This window comes from Prunus mume, linkage group LG4, assembly GCF_029339155.1.
Source record: "Prunus mume cultivar Tortuosa linkage group LG4, ASM2933915v1, whole genome shotgun sequence".
NCBI lineage: Eukaryota > Viridiplantae > Streptophyta > Magnoliopsida > Rosales > Rosaceae > Prunus > Prunus mume.
In genome coordinates, this window is record NC_142701.1 from 4,627,610 (window position 1) to 4,646,032 (window position 18,423).

Genomic DNA, 18,423 nt, shown 5'->3' on the forward strand with positions numbered 1-18,423 from the left:
TTTGAGTGATATCCAATGGCCAAAATTATGCAATACACCAACTACTCCATTTCAGAACTAACTGCATTACGAACTTGAATCGTCTGATTCTATGGACCAATCAATATCGGATTGAGTCCAAAACTTGGAAACATCATAACACGGGGCGAGGCATTTGGTGTGTTTTGAGTGATATCCAATGACCAAAATTATGCAAAAACACCAACCACTCCATTTCATAACGAACTCGCATCGAACTAGAATCGTCCGATTCTATGGATCAATCGATATCGGATTGAGTCCAAAACTTGGGAAACATCATAACACAGGGGGGAGGAGGCATTTGGTGTGTTTTGAGTGATATCCAATGGCCAAAACTATGCAATACACCAACAACTTCATTTCAGAACGAACTTCTTACGAACTTGAATTGTCCGATTCTATGGACCAATCAATATCGGATTGAGTCCAAAACTTGGGAAACATCATAACACGGGGAGGAGGCATTTGGTGTGTTTTGAGTGATATCCAGTGGCCAAAATTATGCAAAACACCAACCACTCCATTTCATAACGAACTTCGCACGAACTAGAATCGTCCGATTCTATGGATCAATCGATATCGGATTGAGTCCAAAACTTGGGAAACATCATAACACAGGGGGAGGAGGCATTTGGTGTGTTTTGAGTGATATCCAATGGCCAAAACTATACAAAACACCAACCACTCCATTTCATAACGAACTTCGCACGAACTTGAATCTTCCGATTCTATGGACCAATCGATATCGAATTGAGTCCAAAACTTGGGAAACATCATAACACGGTGTGAGGAGGCATTTGGTGTGTTTTGGGTGAAATCCAATGGCCAAAACTATGCAATACACCAACCACTCCATTTCAGAAAGAACTTCGTACAAACTTGAATCGTCCGATTCTATGGATCAATCGATATCGGATTGAGTCCAAAACTTGGGAAACATCATAACACGGGGGGAGGAGGCATTTGGTGTGTTTTGAGTGATATCCAATGGCCAAAATTATGCAATACACCAACTACTCCATTTCAGAACGAACTTCGTACGAACTTGAATCGCCCTATTCTATGGACCAATCGATATTGGATTGAGTTCAAAACTTGGGAAACATCATAACACGGTGGGAGGAGGCATTTGGTGTGTTTTTGTTGTTAATATGTTAACTCGCAATTGTAATGGGCCAATTAGTAATATAGCAAGACAAGTACAGGTCGTACCCACGAGGACTGAGAAGTTAAAATTAGTTATGTACTTAGATTACCAAATTCAAGAAAGTAGGAGGTTAAGTCCAAAATAGAATTTAAACCAAGAGTGATTGTAATTGTTGAACAAATGAGGCAAACGAAATTTCAAACAAAAGCAAAGTGAGCAAATGTAAGAAAGAGTGTTTTTGTGGGCTGAAACAGATTAGAGACTAGGCATTCGATTCACCATAACAATTCAATTCTAGGTTATAAGGAGTCAAGTGACAAGTCTAATTCGGATTCAAAGATTGATTCTAGCTAAAGTGTGATTAGGCCATGGTGTCTGGTCCTAACCATGTGTTCCTAATTCCCTAACTTGATCATTTGTTGTCTAACCTAAATTAAGCATTAGGAACTCATTAAGCATAGAAGAACAATTTAAACAACCAAGCATGTATCTAATCCCTGTTGTCGAATGTCCATACATGCTTTTCTTATTCATAGTTCAATTCGAATCAAAGCATGGTGTCTACTCATGATTCAAACCAAGATAGCTAATGCACAAGTTCTAATGGTGATCAATCATCCAAACAAGCATATTAACTGATAAGCATAATGAATAAGAACATGAATCATGAATCAAACTTGAAACTCAAAACTTCAACTTATAAACCCAGAATATTCATGTTAGGTTACATCGAAGTCCTAGTTATGAATTTAGCTACTCATAATGGAAATGAAACTTAAACAGAAATGAGAAAACATAATGAATGTAATAAGAGTGGAAAAACCCATTTCTGAAGTTACTCGTGTCCAAGGCTTCTCCATGCTTCCACACCTAATGCTGCTCCAAGACCTTCCTCACATCTAGAGTATGGCAACTAAAGAGGTGATTTGGGATGAGTTTGGGTGAGTGGTGATGGCAGAGAAAGAGGAAATTCGTAGGGAAATGGAAGGAAGGCTTGTTGGAGCTGTTTTGGTGATTTGGGACTGAATGGAGTGTTTGGGGAAGGATGGGAGTGTTAGAGGATGGCTGAAGTGAATTTTAGGCTGAATGGAGTGACTTTTTTGAATGAGTGTGCATCACTCTATTTATAGAGTGCAAATTCGTGCTCCCCCTTTGGCTGGTGAAGCACACCCATTCCTAGCTATTCCCATTTGTCTGAGCTGCCCATTAGGTTCCCATGCTGCTGATTTGATGTGTAGCCCATGCTGCTGATTTGATGTGTAGCCCATGCCTCTAGGAATGTCAGCTGCCCATGCCTTCTGAGTTTCCATGCTGTCTTGTCAGCACATGACTCAACAGCTAGCAGTTGCATTCCTGAGCATGGTGTGCATTTTGATGGGCTCACGGATTGGGGTTGACTTAATCAATTGATCTATTTGAGTAATCCATCTTGCAGTTCAGACTCTCATCTTTCCAGGCACATATTATATGGGCCAATCAAAGTTGGGAGAAAGACGTTAAGGCCGAAATGAGTTGCCAACCCAGTCTGCTCGTTTTTGCACCATTTTGCATCTTTTCTTATCCAAAGGCACCATTGCTACCTAAGGCTCAATGAACTGAATGATAAACAGAAAAGGGATTAAAAGCACACGTTTGACTCAATAACATAACCAAATCATAAGTTAGAAGGGTACAAAATGATATGCAATTGTGAACTGATCAGTTTTGAGTGATATCCAATGGCCAAAATTATGCAATACACCAACTACTCCATTTCAGAACGAACTGCGTGCATTTAACTTGAATCGTCCGATTCTATGGACCAATTGATATCGGATTGAGTCCAAAACTTGGGAAACATCATAACACGGTGGGAGGAGGCATTTGGTGTGTTTTGAGTGATATCCAATGGCCAAATTATGCAATACACCAACTACTCCATTTCAGAACGAACTTCGTACGAACTTGAATCGTCCGATTCTATGGACCAATCGATATCGAATTGAGTCCAAAACTTGGGAAACATCATAACACGGTGTGAGGAGGCATTTGGTGTGTTTTGGGTGAAATCCAATGGCCAAAACTATGCAATACACCAACCACCCGTTTCGAAAAGAACTTCGTACAAACTTGAATCGTCCGATTCTATGGATCAATCGATATCGGATTGAGTCCAAAACTTGGGAAACATCATAACACGGGGAGGAGGCATTTGGTGTGTTTTGAGTGATATCCAATGGCCAAAATTATGCAATACACCAACTACTCCATTTCAGAACGAACTTCGTACGAACTTGAATCGTCCGATTCTATGGACCAATCGATATCGAATTGAGTCCAAAACTTGGGAAACATCATAACACGGTGTGAGGAGGCATTTGGTGTGTTTTGGTGAAATCCAATGGCCAAAACTATGCAATACACCAACCACTCCATTTCAGAAAGAACTTCGTACAAACTTGAATCGTCCGATTCTATGGATCAATCGATATCGGATTGAGTCCAAAACTTGGGAAACATCATAACACGGTGGGAGGAGGCATTTGGTGTGTTTTGAGTGATATCCAATGGCCAAAACTATGCAAAACACCAACCACTCCATTTCATAACGAACTTCGCACGAACTAGAATCGTCCGATTCTATGGATCAATCGATATCGGATTGAGTCCAAAACTTGGGAAACATCATAACATGGTGGGAGGAGGCATTTGGTGTGTTTTGAGTGAAATCGAATTGCCAAAACTATGCAATACACCAACCACTCCATTTCAGAACGAACTTCGTACGAACTTGAATCGTCCGATTCTATGGACCAATCGATATCGGATTGTGTCCAAAACTTGTGAAACATCGTAACACGGTGGGAGGAGGCATTTGGTGTGTTTTGAGTGATATCCAATGGCCAAAATTATGCAATACACCAACTACTCCATTTCAGAACGAACTGCGTACGAACTTGAATCGTCCGATTCTATGGACCAATTGATATCGGATTGAGTCCAAAACTTGGGAAACATCATAACACGGTGGGAGGAGGCATTTGGTGTGTTTTGAGTGAAATCAATGGCCAAAACTATGCAATACACCAACCACTCCATTTCATAACGAACTTCGCACGAACTAGAATCGTCCGATTCTATGGATCAATCGATATCGGATTGAGTCCAAAACTTGGGAAACATCATAACACGGGGGGAGGAGGCATTTGGTGTGTTTTGAGTGATATCCAATGGCCAAAATTATGCAATACACCAACTACTCCATTTCAGAACGAACTTCGTACGAACTTGAATCGTCCGATTCTATGGACCAATCGATATCGAATTGAGTCCAAAACTGTTGTCTCAATTCCTAACAACTAAAATGAGTTATTAAAAACAGCAACTTTAATTCTCGCAAGTGCACGAACCGCTTATAGTATAGCTTATATAAATACGAGGTCGATCCCACAGAGAATGGTAACTTGGTTCCAAGTTAAATTACTTAGAATTCTAGAAAAACATAGAACAAAGAGACTGACTAACTAGCTAAAGGCAAGGTCGAATTCAACAATGCCTCTTGCTAATTACTCAAGGTCTAAGACAGAATCCTAGCACCACACACGCACTCGAAATGGGGGGTTTTGTTGTTGAAATGAAAAGAAGAACGTGAAATGAAAGTGCTCGAAAGTAAACACTGGCAGCAATCAAAAAGTTGTGAAACAAAGATTGAGAGGTGTTAGAGCCTTGGAATCTACCACTAGTCTTCCTATCCAAGTTATGAATGCATAGAAATTGACTCAAGCTTCATCAACAATAGATTATCGCATACAAGCCTATGGTATCTAGGTGCAGGATGCATGATTCTCCTAAGGCATATGATTATGCATGGTATCTACACAACACGTGATCTCTAATATGCAACCTAAGCATGGTATCTACTTAGAATAAAGCATACAAGAGTCATTAAGCTCCTTGAGAATATGATAATCACACAAGTCCTAGAACATGGTATCTGTCCTAGTCAACCTATGGTTATTAACCCCTTGAATGATTCTTAGGCCATTCATGCGCTTGCTTGTGAAAGGAGAGTAGAATTGGTGAATCTAAACCCCTTCCCAACCTGTGCTAGATGCATAAAATCTTAGTTAGCTACTCCAAGAAAACATACATCAAGCACATAATAAACTAGAGATTAACAACTTGGTAATGAAAGCAAGGAAATCAATTAACTATAAAATCATCATAACATTGAATATTCATGACTAGGGCTTCATCCTAAGCCCTAAGTAAATGGATTAGTTAGACATAACTATGAGTACAGAAAATAAGAAATACATAGATAGGATAAAGAGAGGAGAAGAACTAGATGATGGCAGCAAGGAATTCCCAGGACAGCTCCAGCTCTCTTCTCACTTTGTGGTGAATCTGAATGTGTGTTTGAGAGTAATGGATGAAGTGAATGTGTGTGTCCGCCTATCTCCCTTGAATGAGTGAGCAGCTCTCTATTTATAGAGAGAAATTTCGTCCTCCCCTTTGGCTGGTGAAGCACACCTCTCTTAGCTGCTCCCAACTGCTCCCTTCTGCCCATGCTTGCCACCTGCTCCAGCTTCCAAATACATGCTTTAGGAGAATCATGCATCCTGCACCTAGATACCATAGGCTTGTATGCGATAATCTATTGTTGATGAAGCTTGAGTCAATTTCTATGCATTCATAACTTGGATAGGAAGACTAGTGGTAGATTCCAAGGCTCTAACACCTCTCAATCTTTGTTTCACAACTTTTGATTGCTGCAGTGTTTACTTTTGAGCACTTTCATTTCGTTCTTCTTTTCATTTCAATAACAAAACCCCCATTTCGAGTGCATGTGTGGTGCTAGGATTCTGTCTTAGACCTTGAGTAATTAGCAAGAGGCATTGTTGAATCTGACCTGCCTTTAGCTAGTTAGTCTGCTTTGTTCTATGTTTTTCTAGCATTCTAAGTAATTTAGCTTGGAACCAAGTTACCATTCTCTGTGGGATCGACCTCGTATTTACATAAGCTATACTATAAACGGTTGGTACTTGTATAGAATTAAAGTTGCTGTTTTAATAACTTATTTTAGCTGTTAGGAATTGAGACAATAAGTTTTGGCGCCATTGCCGGGGAACCGTAACGTTGGTGCTATAGTTAGATTACTTTGATTGTTTTGTTTTTGTTTGTTTCATTTGTTTCTTTTCGTTGGTTTTTCTTTTAGTATTCAGTTTTTGTATTTAGTTATTATCTCCATTGAAAGCACTGAATTGAGTTCCTTGGTGTGTGCATGTCCGAATCTGACCAGGAGCAAAGTTCACCTGAGCCACTTTCACCAAGAACCGCTGCTGTACGTGCTGGTTTGAGGAGGAATTATAGTTCTTCAAGCGCTGATTCTAAAAGTTCCGAATCTGAAGGTTCAAGCACGATGGCAGAGATTCCGAACAACAACAATAATGTTGAAGGAGGTGGTGCACTTGTTGTCCAACCTCGGAAACCCCTGCGTGAGTTTTCCATTCCCAAAGTCACCGATCAACCTTCGTGCATCGTCTATCCTCAACTCACAGTTGACAGGTTTGAGCTTAAAAGTGGTATGATTCATCTTCTTCCAACTTATTATGGTAATACCACTGAGGATCCTTACATGCATATTAAGCAATTCTTTGAAATATGTGCTACGATCAAAATTCATGGCCTTGATGATGAGCAGATTAAGATGAGGCTATTCCCATTCAGTTTAAAAGATAAAGCTAAGTCTTGGTTATACTCTTTGCCTAATGCTTCAATTCATGCTTGGGAAGAGCTTTCTAATAAGTTTTTGCAGAAATTCTTTCCGGCTCAAAAGACTAACAAGATTAGAAAGGAAATCCTTGGTTTCACACAGAAGGAAGGAGAAGCTTTTCATGAATGTTGGGAGAGGTACAAGGAGATGATAAGTTCTTGCCCACACCACAACATAGAGAGTTGGATGCAAATGCAATCTTTCTATGAAGGTTTGCTTGATTCCGAAAGGATGATGGTAGATGCAACAAGTGGAGAAGGACTGATGAACAAAACAGCAGAGGAGGCTTTTACTCTCTTTGAATCCTTGAGTGCTAACTCTCAACAATGGAGCCACAATAAAGGAAGAGGAGCTCCTATGAAAGCTGTGGTCTCTGAGGTAAGTACTAATAATGAGATTGCTGCAAAACTTGATGTTATGTGTTCTTTGCTTCAACAGGCAGTGACTGGCCCTCTAGGAAACAAAGTAGAAGTTCAAGACCAATCTTTTGCAGAGCACATGCTAGAACAAGCAAATGCCCTTCAAGCAAGGAATCCTAATAATGATCCTTACTCAAACACGTACAATCCGGGGTGGAGAAATCATCCTAATTTCAAGTGGAGCAATAACTCAAATGTTCAACAATCTCAAGGACCTCCCCCAGGATTTCAAATACAACAAAGGCAATTCCAGCATGCTCCCACCAAGTGCAAGCGCAAAGGGGTGATCAAATGGGAGAATTGCAAGACATGTTCAAGAAGTTCATGGGGCAACAGATGCAAACCAATCAGAATCTTCAAAATGCAGTGAACAAACTAGAAGTGCAAGTTGGGCAGATTGCATCCTCCATGAGCAATAGAGCATCCGGAACTTTCCCAAGCCAAACAGAGGTGAATCCAAGGCATCAAGAGCATGCTAAAGCAATACACATCTTAAGAAGTGGTAAACAAGTTGATAACAAGGTTGGAGATGTCAATGAAGAGCAAGAAGATGGAGAAAACGTGGAGATCATTCAGCCACCACATGGGCAGCCCACAGCTTCCAACAAACAGCCCCTCAATGCTCCAGGAAAGAGCACAGGCCCTAAGGTATCATCTAATGCTAATCAAGTTCCAATTTCAACTAATGCTTTTAGGCCTATTGCACCCTTTCCCAGCAGGTTATCAAAGTCAAAGAAAGATCAAGGCTTGGATGACATAATGGAAACATTCAAGAAGGTGCAAATCAACATCCCATTGCTCAATGCCATTGCTCAGATTCCAAAGTATGCAAAATTTTTGAAGGATCTATGCACTAACAAGAGGAGATTCAAAGAGCATGAACAAGTTGCATTGAGTGAAGAGGTAAGTGCAGTGTTACAAAGAAAGCTACCTCCAAAGCTAAGAGATCCAGGTTCGTTTTCTATACCTTGCATAGTTGGTGATTTTAAGTTTCAAAAAGCTTTGCTTGATCTTGGTGCTTCTATAAACCTTATGCCATATCATGTTTATGAAAAACTTAACCTTGGTGGGTTGCAAGCCAAATCTGTGAGCATTCAATTGGCAGATAGAACTATTAGGTACCCTAAAGGCATTCTAGAAGATGTTTTGGTGAAAGTGGAAGAGCTAATTTTGCCAGCAGATTTCTTGGTGTTGGAAATGGAAGAAGCACCAATTCATGACAATCAGTTACCACTCATTCTAGGTCGGCCATTCATGGCAACTGCCGGTGCTATTATTGATGTGAAGAAGGGTACATTGACCATGAACGTGTTTGATGAGACAATAGCATTCAAAGTGTTTGAAGCCTCCAAGTTTCCAAGTGATGAGCATGAAGTTTTCCAGCTTGATGCAATTGATACTATGGTGAAAGAAGCACTGCCAATGAGTTATTTGGAGCCCATTGAAGCATGCATTACACAAAGCATAAGGAAAGAAGAAGTGGACAGCTTAGAGGCTGTGATATCTCCTTTACTTTTGAGCTTGTTTGCAGCATGGATAGCTACATAGAAGTTGGAAAGAGGTATGCAAACCAATTTGAATCATTACCCCCACCTACTAATAAGGTTTTACCTTCTATTGTGCAGGCACCAGAGTTGGAATTAAAGGAATTGCCAAAACACCTTAAATATGCCTATTTAGATGAAAATAAGACTCTACCTGTTATCATTGCCTCACATCTCGAACCAAATGATGAGAAGAAGCTTTTGAGAGTTCTAAAAGAGTACAAAACTGCAATTGGGTGGAGCATTGCAGATATCAAAGGCATAAGCCCAACACTGTGCATGCACAAGATATTATTGGAAGACAATGCAATGCCTAAGAGGGATGCCCAAAGACGTCTCAATCCGAACATGAAGGAGGTGGTAAGAAAAGAGGTAATGAAGCTTTTAGATGTTGGTATTATTTACCCTATTTCTGACAGTAAATGGGTGAGCCCAGTGCAAGTTGTTCCCAAAAAGTCAGGTATCACAGTGGTGAAGAATGAAGCAAATGAGCTTGTACCTACACGGGTGACTACGGGCTGGAGAGTTTGCATCGATTATAGGAAGCTCAACATAGCAACAAGCAAGGATCACTTCCCTCTTCCATTCATTGATCAGATGCTTGAGAGATTGGCTGGCCATAGCCACTATTGCTTCCTTGATGGATATTCAGGCTACAACCAAATCGCCATAGCCCCAGAGGATCAAGAGAAGACGACCTTCACATGTCCCTTTGGCACTTTTGCTTATAGGAGGATGCCTTTTGGTCTCTGTAACGCCCCAGCCACTTTTCAAAGGTGCATGATGAGCATTTTCTCCGACATGGCATTGAGGTATTCATGGATGACTTCTCTGTCTTTGGTGACTCTTTTGATCAATGCTTGCATAACTTATCTAAGGTGTTGGCTAGATGTGAACAGACTAACATTGTGCTTAATTGGGAAAAATGTCATTTTATGGTTAACCAAGGCATAGTTCTTGGTTATGTCATCTCTAGTAAAGGAATCGAGGTAGATAAAGGAATCGAGGTAGATAAAGCTAAGATTGATTTGTTTAAATGTTAACTTTATGCAATTGTACGGGCCAATTAGTAATATAGCAAGACAAGTACGAGGTCGTACCCACGAGGACTGAGAAGTTAAAATTAGTTATGTACTTAGATTACCAAATTCAAGAAAGTAGGAGGTTAAGTCTAAAATAGAATTTAAACAAAGAGTGATTGTAATTGTTGAACAAATGAGGCAAAACGAAATTTCAAACAAAAGCAAAGTGAGCAAATGTAACAAAGAGTGTTTTTGTGGGCTGGAAAACAGATTGGGAGACTAGGGCATTCGATTCACCATAACAATTCAATTCTAGGTTATAAGGAGTCAAGTGACAAGTCTAATTCGGATTCAAAGATTGATTCTAGCTAAAGTGTGATTAGGCCATGGTGTCTGGTCCTAACCTTGTGTTCCTAATTCCCTAACTTGATCATTTGTTGTCTAACCTAAATTAAGCATTAGGAACTCATTAAGCATAGAAGAACAATTTAAACAACCAAGCATGTATCTAATCCCTGTTGTCGAATGTCCATACATACTTTTCTTATTCATAGTTCAATCTGAATCAAAGCATGGTGTCTACTCTTGATTCAAACCAAGATAGCTAATATACAAGTTCTAATGGTGATCAATCATCCAAACAAGCATATTAACTGATAAGCATAATGAATAAGAACATGAATCATGAATCAAACTTGAAACTCAAAACTTCAACTTATAAACCCAGAATATTCATGTTAGGTTACATCGAAGTCCTAGTTATGAATTTAGCTACTCATAATGGAAATGAAACTTAAACAGAAATGAGAAAACATAATGAATGTAATAAGAGTGGAAAAACCCATTTCTGAAGTTACTTGTGGTGTCCAAGGCTTCTCCAAGTGCTTCTCCACACCTAATGCTGCTCCAAGAGCTTTCTCACATCTAGAGTATGGCAACTAAAGAGGTGATTTGGGATGAGTTTGGGTGAGTGGTGATGGCAGAGAAAGAGGAAATTCGTAGGGAAATGGAAGGAAGGCTTGTTGGAGCTGTTTTGGTGATTTGGGACTGAATGGAGTGTTTGGGGAAGGATGGGAGTGTTAGAGGATGGCTGAAGTGAATTTTAGGCTGAATGGAGTGACATTTCTTTGAATGAGTGTGCATCACTCTATTTATAGAGTGCAAATTCGTGCTCCCCCATTGGCTGGTGAAGCACAGCCATTCCTAGCTATTCCCATTTGTCTGAGCTGCCCATTAGGTTCCCATGCTGCTGATTTGATGTGTAGCCCATGCCTCTAGGAATGTCAGCTGCCCATGCCTTCTGAGTTTCCATGCTGTCTTGTCAGCACATGACTCAACAGCTAGCAGTTGCATTCTTGAGCATGGTGTGCATTTTGATGGGCTCACGGATTGGGGTTGACTTAATCAATTGATCTATTTGAGTAGTCCATCTTGCAGTTCAGAATCTCATCTTTCCAGGCACATATTATATGGGCCAATCAAAGTTGGGAGAAAGACGTTAAGGCCGAAATGAGTTGCCAACCCAGTCTGCCTGTTTTGCATCATTTTGCATCTTTTCTTATCCAAAGGCACCATTACTACCTAAGGCTCAATGAACTGAATGATCAACAGAAAAGGGATTAAAAGCACACGTTTGACTCAATAACATAACCAAATCATAAGTTAGAAGGGTACAAAATGATATGCAATTGTGAACTGATCAAGTAGATTGGTACATGTATCTAACGAAGAGGAGGATTCATTGCCATTGCGTGAAAGCTTCCCTGATGAGCAACTCTTCTCCATTTGTGCTATGAATTCCCTCAATCCATTGCCTTGGTTTGCTGATATTGTTAACTATTTGTGCACTAATAAACTCCCTATAGGGTTATCTACGCTCCAACGTGACAAGCTTAGGAAGCAAGCAAGATACTACTTTTGGGATGATCCATATCTATTCAAGCATTGCCTGCAGACCAAGTAATTCGAAGGTGTGTGCCTGAAGGTGATTTTAAGAGCATTCTAGAGTTTTGTCACTCCCATGCATGCGGAGGCCATTTTGGAGCAAAGAAGACTGCCAGCAAAGTGCTACAATCAGGTTTCTTTTGGCCTACCCTTTTTAAGGATGCTTTATGCTTTTTGTGCTTCATGTGATAGATGCCAACGGATGGGTAATTTAAATGCTAGAAATCAGATGCCTCTCACTAATATCTTAATCATTGATATATTTGATGTTTGGGGAATTGATTTCATGGGCCCTTTTCCTACCTCTTATGGATTTGAATATATATTAGTTGCTGCCGATTATGTTTCCAAATGGGTGGAAGCCATTGCCACTAGGACTAATGATGCTAAGGTTGTGATTGGTTTTCTCAAAGGAAATATTTTTACAAGGTTTGGCACACCTAGAGCAATCATTAGTGATGGTGGCTCCTCACTTTGTTAACCAAGCTTTTGCAGCACTCTTGAAGAAATATGGAATCACGCATAAGGTGGCAACACCCTATCATCCTCAAACTAGTGGGCAGGTTGAGATAAGCAATAGGGAGATTAAGCACATACTTGAAAAGACAGTGAACACCACAAGGAAGGATTGGTCCATGCGTTGGATGATGCACTGTGGGCTTATAGGACTGCTTATAAGACTCCTATAGGTATGTCTCCGTATAGGCTTCTTTTGGTAAACCTTGTCACTTACCAGTGGAGCTTGAGCACAGGGCTTATTGGGCAATCAAGGCCTTCAATTTTGATATGAAAGCTGCTGGTGAGAAGAGGAGGCTTCAACTCAATGAGTTGGAGGAGTTGCGACATGAAGCGTATGAGAACGCTAAGCTTTACAAGGAGAAAACAAAGCAATATCATGACAAGAAAATTTTAGGAAGACGCTTGAGAAAGGGCAGAAGGTTCTCCTATTCAATTCACGCCTTAAGCTCTTCCTGTAAGCTTTGCGTTCGTGGATTGGCCCTTTGTTATTACTAATGTGTTTGATCATGGCGCAGTGGGGATTCAAAATATTAAGGATGGCAGCACCTTCAAGGTGAACGGACATCGGTTGAAACCTTACTTTGATGCCAACTTTGATGCCAATAGTGAGTCTCAAGCACCTGGAGCCTCCACCACTCTCTTGAAGCTCACCAGTGTTTGGACGTCCGCTGAAGACATAAAACTTAGCGCTTCTTGGGAGGCAACCCAAGGTGACGAGGAGAAGATAGAATATGCGAGAAGCTTGTTTGCCTCCTAATTGCCTCAAAGGAGTTTTTCTGAACTCTAACCTTTGGTTATGTCTTTCCCTTATCTTCTTTCCTTTCATTTATGAGGCATTGCTTTTTATTACACTCTAGACATTGAGGACAATGTTTCATTTAAGTTTTGGGGGAAGGATTTGGTTATGTTGTTTCAAATTGTCAAAATTTTAAAAATTTTAAAATTTTCAGTGTGTCTAATGTCTAAAAACGCAGGATTTTGTGTCTTGTTTCGTTATCCTTCCAAACACCTATGATAAGACTTGGATCTAATACTAATATGGTTTCTCAGAGATTGATAGTCATTGTTTAAGGACTTTGTGTGGTTCTGAGTTAACTCTGTCTTGCATGCCATCCTTGCACTTATTGAGCACTTTGCCGAGTTAGTCCAATTTCTTGCTACTTGGAGATGTTATGCAATTCTACTTATCTCATGATCTTGGTTTCGTACTCTAGAACTTATTTGAATATCTCTTGAGACATTTTGTTGCCATACAATGCTTAGGAAGTGATTTAGGCCATGTTTGAACCGTTTGAGCTTTTCTAACCATCCCTCTACATGTATTCATCCCTACTCAACCCATTTGAGCCTGCATTAAACCTTTCTTTGTGTAAACCATTCTACCACAGAATGAACCTCTGTTTTCTTATTCTTACTTATTCTATGAGCAATTAAAGTTATCTTCAAAAAGAGTTATAAAGAATGCAAGGTTTTGGAGCAAAAGTATTTAGTGCCATAACCCAAGTGTTGAAAAGAAATAAGTTTGGGGTATTGTAACTAATCAAAAGAGGTAATGAAGTGTGACCAATGTAGTCACGGCCCTAGGGTGTTATAAAAGAGAAGATCATGGTGATCTAGGGTAAAGAGCCACAAAATTAGGCCAAATAAACAGATATGAAGGTACTGAAATTATGTTCAAAATCTGCTCATGTATGTGTTCCTTGCTTGTTACAAAGTTCAGTAATCTCTTATGCTCTTACCTATGCTTTAATTATGCTCAAAATATTGTATTTCTCATATCCCTTCTTTCATTCAACCACTACCCTAAACCTCATTACTACCCTTGTAAAGTCCTTTTGATCCTTGGTGTTGCATGGTATTATGTGGAGAGCAGATTGGATAATGAGCTTATGGGGTTCGGAATTTTTGATTTTGCTCTAAGTGTGTGCGCATGTACTTATTTGAGTTGCAGGTGTTGTTCTGATTTGGCATTCACACACTACACTTAAGGATGTCATTGTGAGCCTTGGTTACCCTTGAATCATGTGTGGAACTTAGGTTGTGATTGTTGTGTTTCTTTGGAACCATATATTTCGGTGATTCTTTGAGGATATTGTTTGGAAGGCTAGCAGCTTATTTCCTGTTTTCTAAATCGTATTTTTCCTTTGTTTTGCTCGAGGACTAGCAAAATCTAAGTTTGGGGGTATTTGATAAGGTCATAATTTCACACATTTGCATGCCTTCTTTGCTTAGTAATTTTGTTTAGCTTCTCTTTATTTTGAAGTCTCTTACCTATGTTTTGTGTGTTTTGTAGGTTAAGACAGCAAGAGATCACATTTGATGCAATCCATGCTTGTTAAGGGCTGATTGGGATAAGAGGAATATGGGCTTAAAGACAAACCCAATTTGGGCCACACTCCTTGTCAGACCAGTTTCGTAGGTCATTTTGGACATCCCATTTCAGCAACTTACACAGGTCGGATGAGGAGACATCCTTGATAGAAGTTGTTCCAATGGGTGTCTATTATAACATATCCAAATTTTAGCCCAATTGGATAAATCTGGACCCCTCAGCACGTCAAAGACTGAACCATGGTCACAGAAATGTCATGATTGGCTGCCATCACATCTACATCCCTAGAGCCATGTGCTCAGCATGGGCAGCCATACATGGGAGTCAAATCAGCTCAGGAACTCAGAAAGATGAACAAAAGTCAAGCTTTCCATAAAGAAACCATACCAAAGCATGTATTTGGAAGCTGGAGCAGGTGGCAAGCATGGGCAGAAGGGAGCAGTTGGGAGCAGCTAAGAGAGGTGTGCTTCACCAGCCAAAGGGGAGGACGAAATTTCTCTCTATAAATAGAGAGCTGCTCACTCATTCAAGGGAGATAGGCAGACACACACATTCACTTCATCCATTACTCTCAAACACACATTCAGATTCACCACAAAGTGAGAAGAGAGCTGGAGCTGTCCTGGGAATTCCTTGCTGCCATCATCTAGTTCTTCTCCTCTCTTTATCCTATCTATGTATTTCTTATTTTCTGTACTCATAGTTATGTCTAACTAATCCATTTACTTAGGGCTTAGGATGAAGCCCTAGTCATGAATATTCAATGTTATGATGATTTTATAGTTAATTGATTTCCTTGCTTTCATTACCAAGTTGTTAATCTCTAGTTTATTATGTGCTTGATGTATGTTTTCTTGGAGTAGCTAACTAAGATTTTATGCATCTAGCACAGGTTGGGAAGGGGTTTAGATTCACCACCCTACTCTCCTTTCACAAGCAACACATGAATGGCCTAAGAATCATTCAAGGGGTTAATAACCATAGGTTGACTAGGACAGATACCATGTTCTAGGACTTGTGTGATTATCATATTCTCAAGGAGTTTAATGACTCTTGTATGCTTTATTCTAAGTAGATACCATGCTTAGGTTGCATATTAGAGATCACGTGTTGTGTAGATACCATGCATAATCATATGCCTTAGGAGAATCATGCATCCTGCACCTAGATACCATAGGCTTGTATGCGATAATCTATTGTTGATGAAGCTTGAGTCAATTTCTATGAATTCATAACTTGGATAGGAAGACTAGTGGTAGATTCCAAGGCTCTAACACTTCTCAATCTTTGTTTCACAACTTTTGATTGCTGCCAGTGTTTACTTTCGAGCACTTTCATTTTACGCTTCTTCTTTTCATTTCAACAACAAAACCCCATTTCGAAAGTGCGTGTGTGGTGCTAGGATTCTGTCTTAGACCTTGAGTAATTAGCAAGAGGCATTGTTGAATTCGACCTTGCCTTTAGCTAGTTAGTCAGTTTCTTTGTTCTATGTTTTTCTAGCATTCTAACTAATTTAACTTGGAACCAAGTTACCATTCTCTGTGGGATCGACCTCGTATTTACATAAGCTATACTATAAACGGTTCGTGCACTTTCAAGAATTAAAGTTACTGTTTTTAATAACTCATTTTAGTTGTTAGGAATTGAGACAACAACCTCTCTTAGCTGCTCCCAACTGCTCCCTTCTACCCATGCTAGCCACTTGCTCCAGCTGCCCATGCTTTGGTATGGTGTCTTTATGGAAAGCTTGACTTTTGTTCATCTTTCTGAGTTCCTGAGCTGATTTGACTCCCATGTATGGCTGCCCATGCTGAGCACATGGCTCTAGGGATGTAGATGTGATGGCAGCCAATCATGACATTTCTGTGACCTTGGTTCAGTCTTTGACGTGCTAAGGGCTCCAGATTTATCCAATTGGGCTGAAATTTGGATATGTTATAATAGACACCCATTGGAACAACTTCTATCAAGGATGTCTCCTCATCTGACCTGTGTAAGTTGCTGAAATGGGGCGTCCAAAATGACCTACGAAACTGGACTGACAAGAAGTGTGGCCCAAATTGGGTTTGTCTTTAAGCCCATTTTCCTCTTATCCCAATCAGCCCTTAACAAGCATGGATTGCATCAAATGTGATCTCTTGCTGTCTTAACCTACAAAACACACAAACATAGGTAAGAGACTCAAAATAGAGAGAAGCTAAACAAAATTACTAAGCAAAGAAGGCATGCAAATGTGTGAAATTATGACCTTATCAAATACCCCCAAACTTAGATTTTGCTAGTCCTCGAGCAAAACAAAGGAAAAATACGATTTAGAAAACAGGAAATAAGCTACTAGCCTTCCAAACAATATCCTCAAGGAATCACCGAAATATATGGTTCCAAAGAAACACAACAATCACAACCTAAGTTCCACACATGATTCAAGGGTAACCAAGGCTCACAATGACATCCTTAAGTGTAGTGTGTGAATGCCAAATCAGAACAACACCTGCAACTCAAATAAGTACATGCGCATACACTTAGAGCAAAATAAAAATTCCGAACCCCATAAGCTCATTATCCAATCTGCTCTTCCACATAATACCATGCAACACCAAGGATCAAAAGGACTTTACAAGGGTAGTAATGAGGTTTAGGGTAGTGGTTGAATGAAAGAAGGGATATGAGATATACAATATTTTGAGCATAATTAAAGCATAGGTAAGAGCATAAGAGATTACTGAACTTTGTAACAAGCAAGGAACACATACATGAGCAGATTTTGAACATAATTTCAGTACCTTCATATCTGTTTATTTGGCCTAATTTTGTGGCTCTTTACCCTAGATCACCATGATCTTCTCTTTTATAACACCCTAGGGCCGTGACTACATTGGTCACACTTCATTACCTCTTTTGATTAGTTACCAATACCCCCAAACTTATTTCTTTTCAACACTTGGGTTATGGCACTAAATACTTTTGCTCCAAAAACCTTGCATTCTTTATAACTCTTTTTTGAAGATAACTTTAATTGCTCATAGAATAAGTAAGAATAAGAAAACAGAGGTTCATTCTGGTGGGAATGGTTTACACAAAGAAAGGTTTAATGCAGGCTCAAATGGGTTGAGTAGGGATGAATACATGTAGAGGGATGGTTAGAAAAGCTCAAACGGTTCAAACATGGCCTAAATCACTTCCTAAGCATTGTATGGCAACAAAATGTCTCAAGAGATATTCAAATAAGTTCTAGAGTACGAAACCAAGATCATGAGATAAGTAGAATTGCATAACATCTCCAAGTAGCAAGAAATTGGACTAACTCGCAAAGTGCTCAATAAGTGCAAGGATGGCATGCAAGACAGAGTTAACTCAGAACCACACAAAGTCCTTAAACAATGACTATCAATCTCTGAGAAACCATATTAGTATTAGATCCAAGTCTTATCATAGGTGTTTGAAGGATAACGAAACAAGACATAAAATCCTGCGTTTTTAGACATTAGTACACTGAAAATTTTAAAATTTTAAAATTTTGACAATTTGAAACAACATAACTAAATCCTTCCCCCCAAACTTAAATGAAACATTGTCCTCAATGTCTAGAGTGTAAGAAAAAGCAATGCCTCATAAATGAAAGGAAAGAAGATAAGGGAAAGACATAACCAAAGGTTAGAGTTCAGAAAAACTCCCCTTTGAGGCAATTAGGACGCAAGCAAGCTTCCTCGCATATTCTAT

The 18,423-nt window shown here is 39.6% G+C and overlaps 1 protein-coding gene, 1 long non-coding RNA gene and 1 other non-coding gene across 3 annotated transcripts; 1 reads left to right on the top strand and 2 right to left on the bottom strand.

Annotated features, from left to right (window-relative positions):
- Window positions 1–5,354: 5,354 nt before the first annotated feature.
- LOC148917707 (uncharacterized) lies at window positions 5,355–17,028 on the bottom strand. Its single transcript, XR_016126277.1, has 2 exons — window positions 16,406–17,028; window positions 5,355–5,726 (listed from the first exon to the last, which is right to left on the bottom strand). It is a non-coding gene; the product is annotated as an uncharacterized LOC148917707 (long non-coding RNA).
- Window positions 6,432–13,128, top strand: LOC148917708 (uncharacterized). The gene is made up of 7 exons (XM_089049790.1): window positions 6,432–7,301; window positions 7,362–7,483; window positions 7,567–8,804; window positions 8,837–9,698; window positions 12,045–12,243; window positions 12,558–12,825; window positions 12,887–13,128. The coding sequence occupies exons 1-7, from the start codon at window positions 6,432–6,434 to the stop codon at window positions 13,126–13,128; spliced, it is 3,801 nt and encodes a 1,266-aa protein (XP_088905916.1).
- On the bottom strand, window positions 6,993–7,099 carry LOC148917709 (small nucleolar RNA R71). Its single transcript, XR_016126557.1, has one exon. It is a non-coding gene; the product is annotated as a small nucleolar RNA R71 (small nucleolar RNA).
- Window positions 17,029–18,423: the final 1,395 nt, after the last annotated feature.

Excerpts from the sequence above, each read along its gene's own strand:
- LOC148917708 (XM_089049790.1), top strand. The coding sequence starts at position 6,432 with ATGTCCGAATCTGACCAGGAGCAAAGTTCACCTGAGCCACTTTCACCA. Across the intron at positions 9,699-12,044 it reads TTCTCCGACATGGCATTGAG|ATGCCAACGGATGGGTAATT; the intron begins GTATTCATGGAT and ends TTCATGTGATAG. Across the intron at positions 12,244-12,557 it reads CTAGGACTAATGATGCTAAG|GCTTCTTTTGGTAAACCTTG; the intron begins GTTGTGATTGGT and ends GTCTCCGTATAG.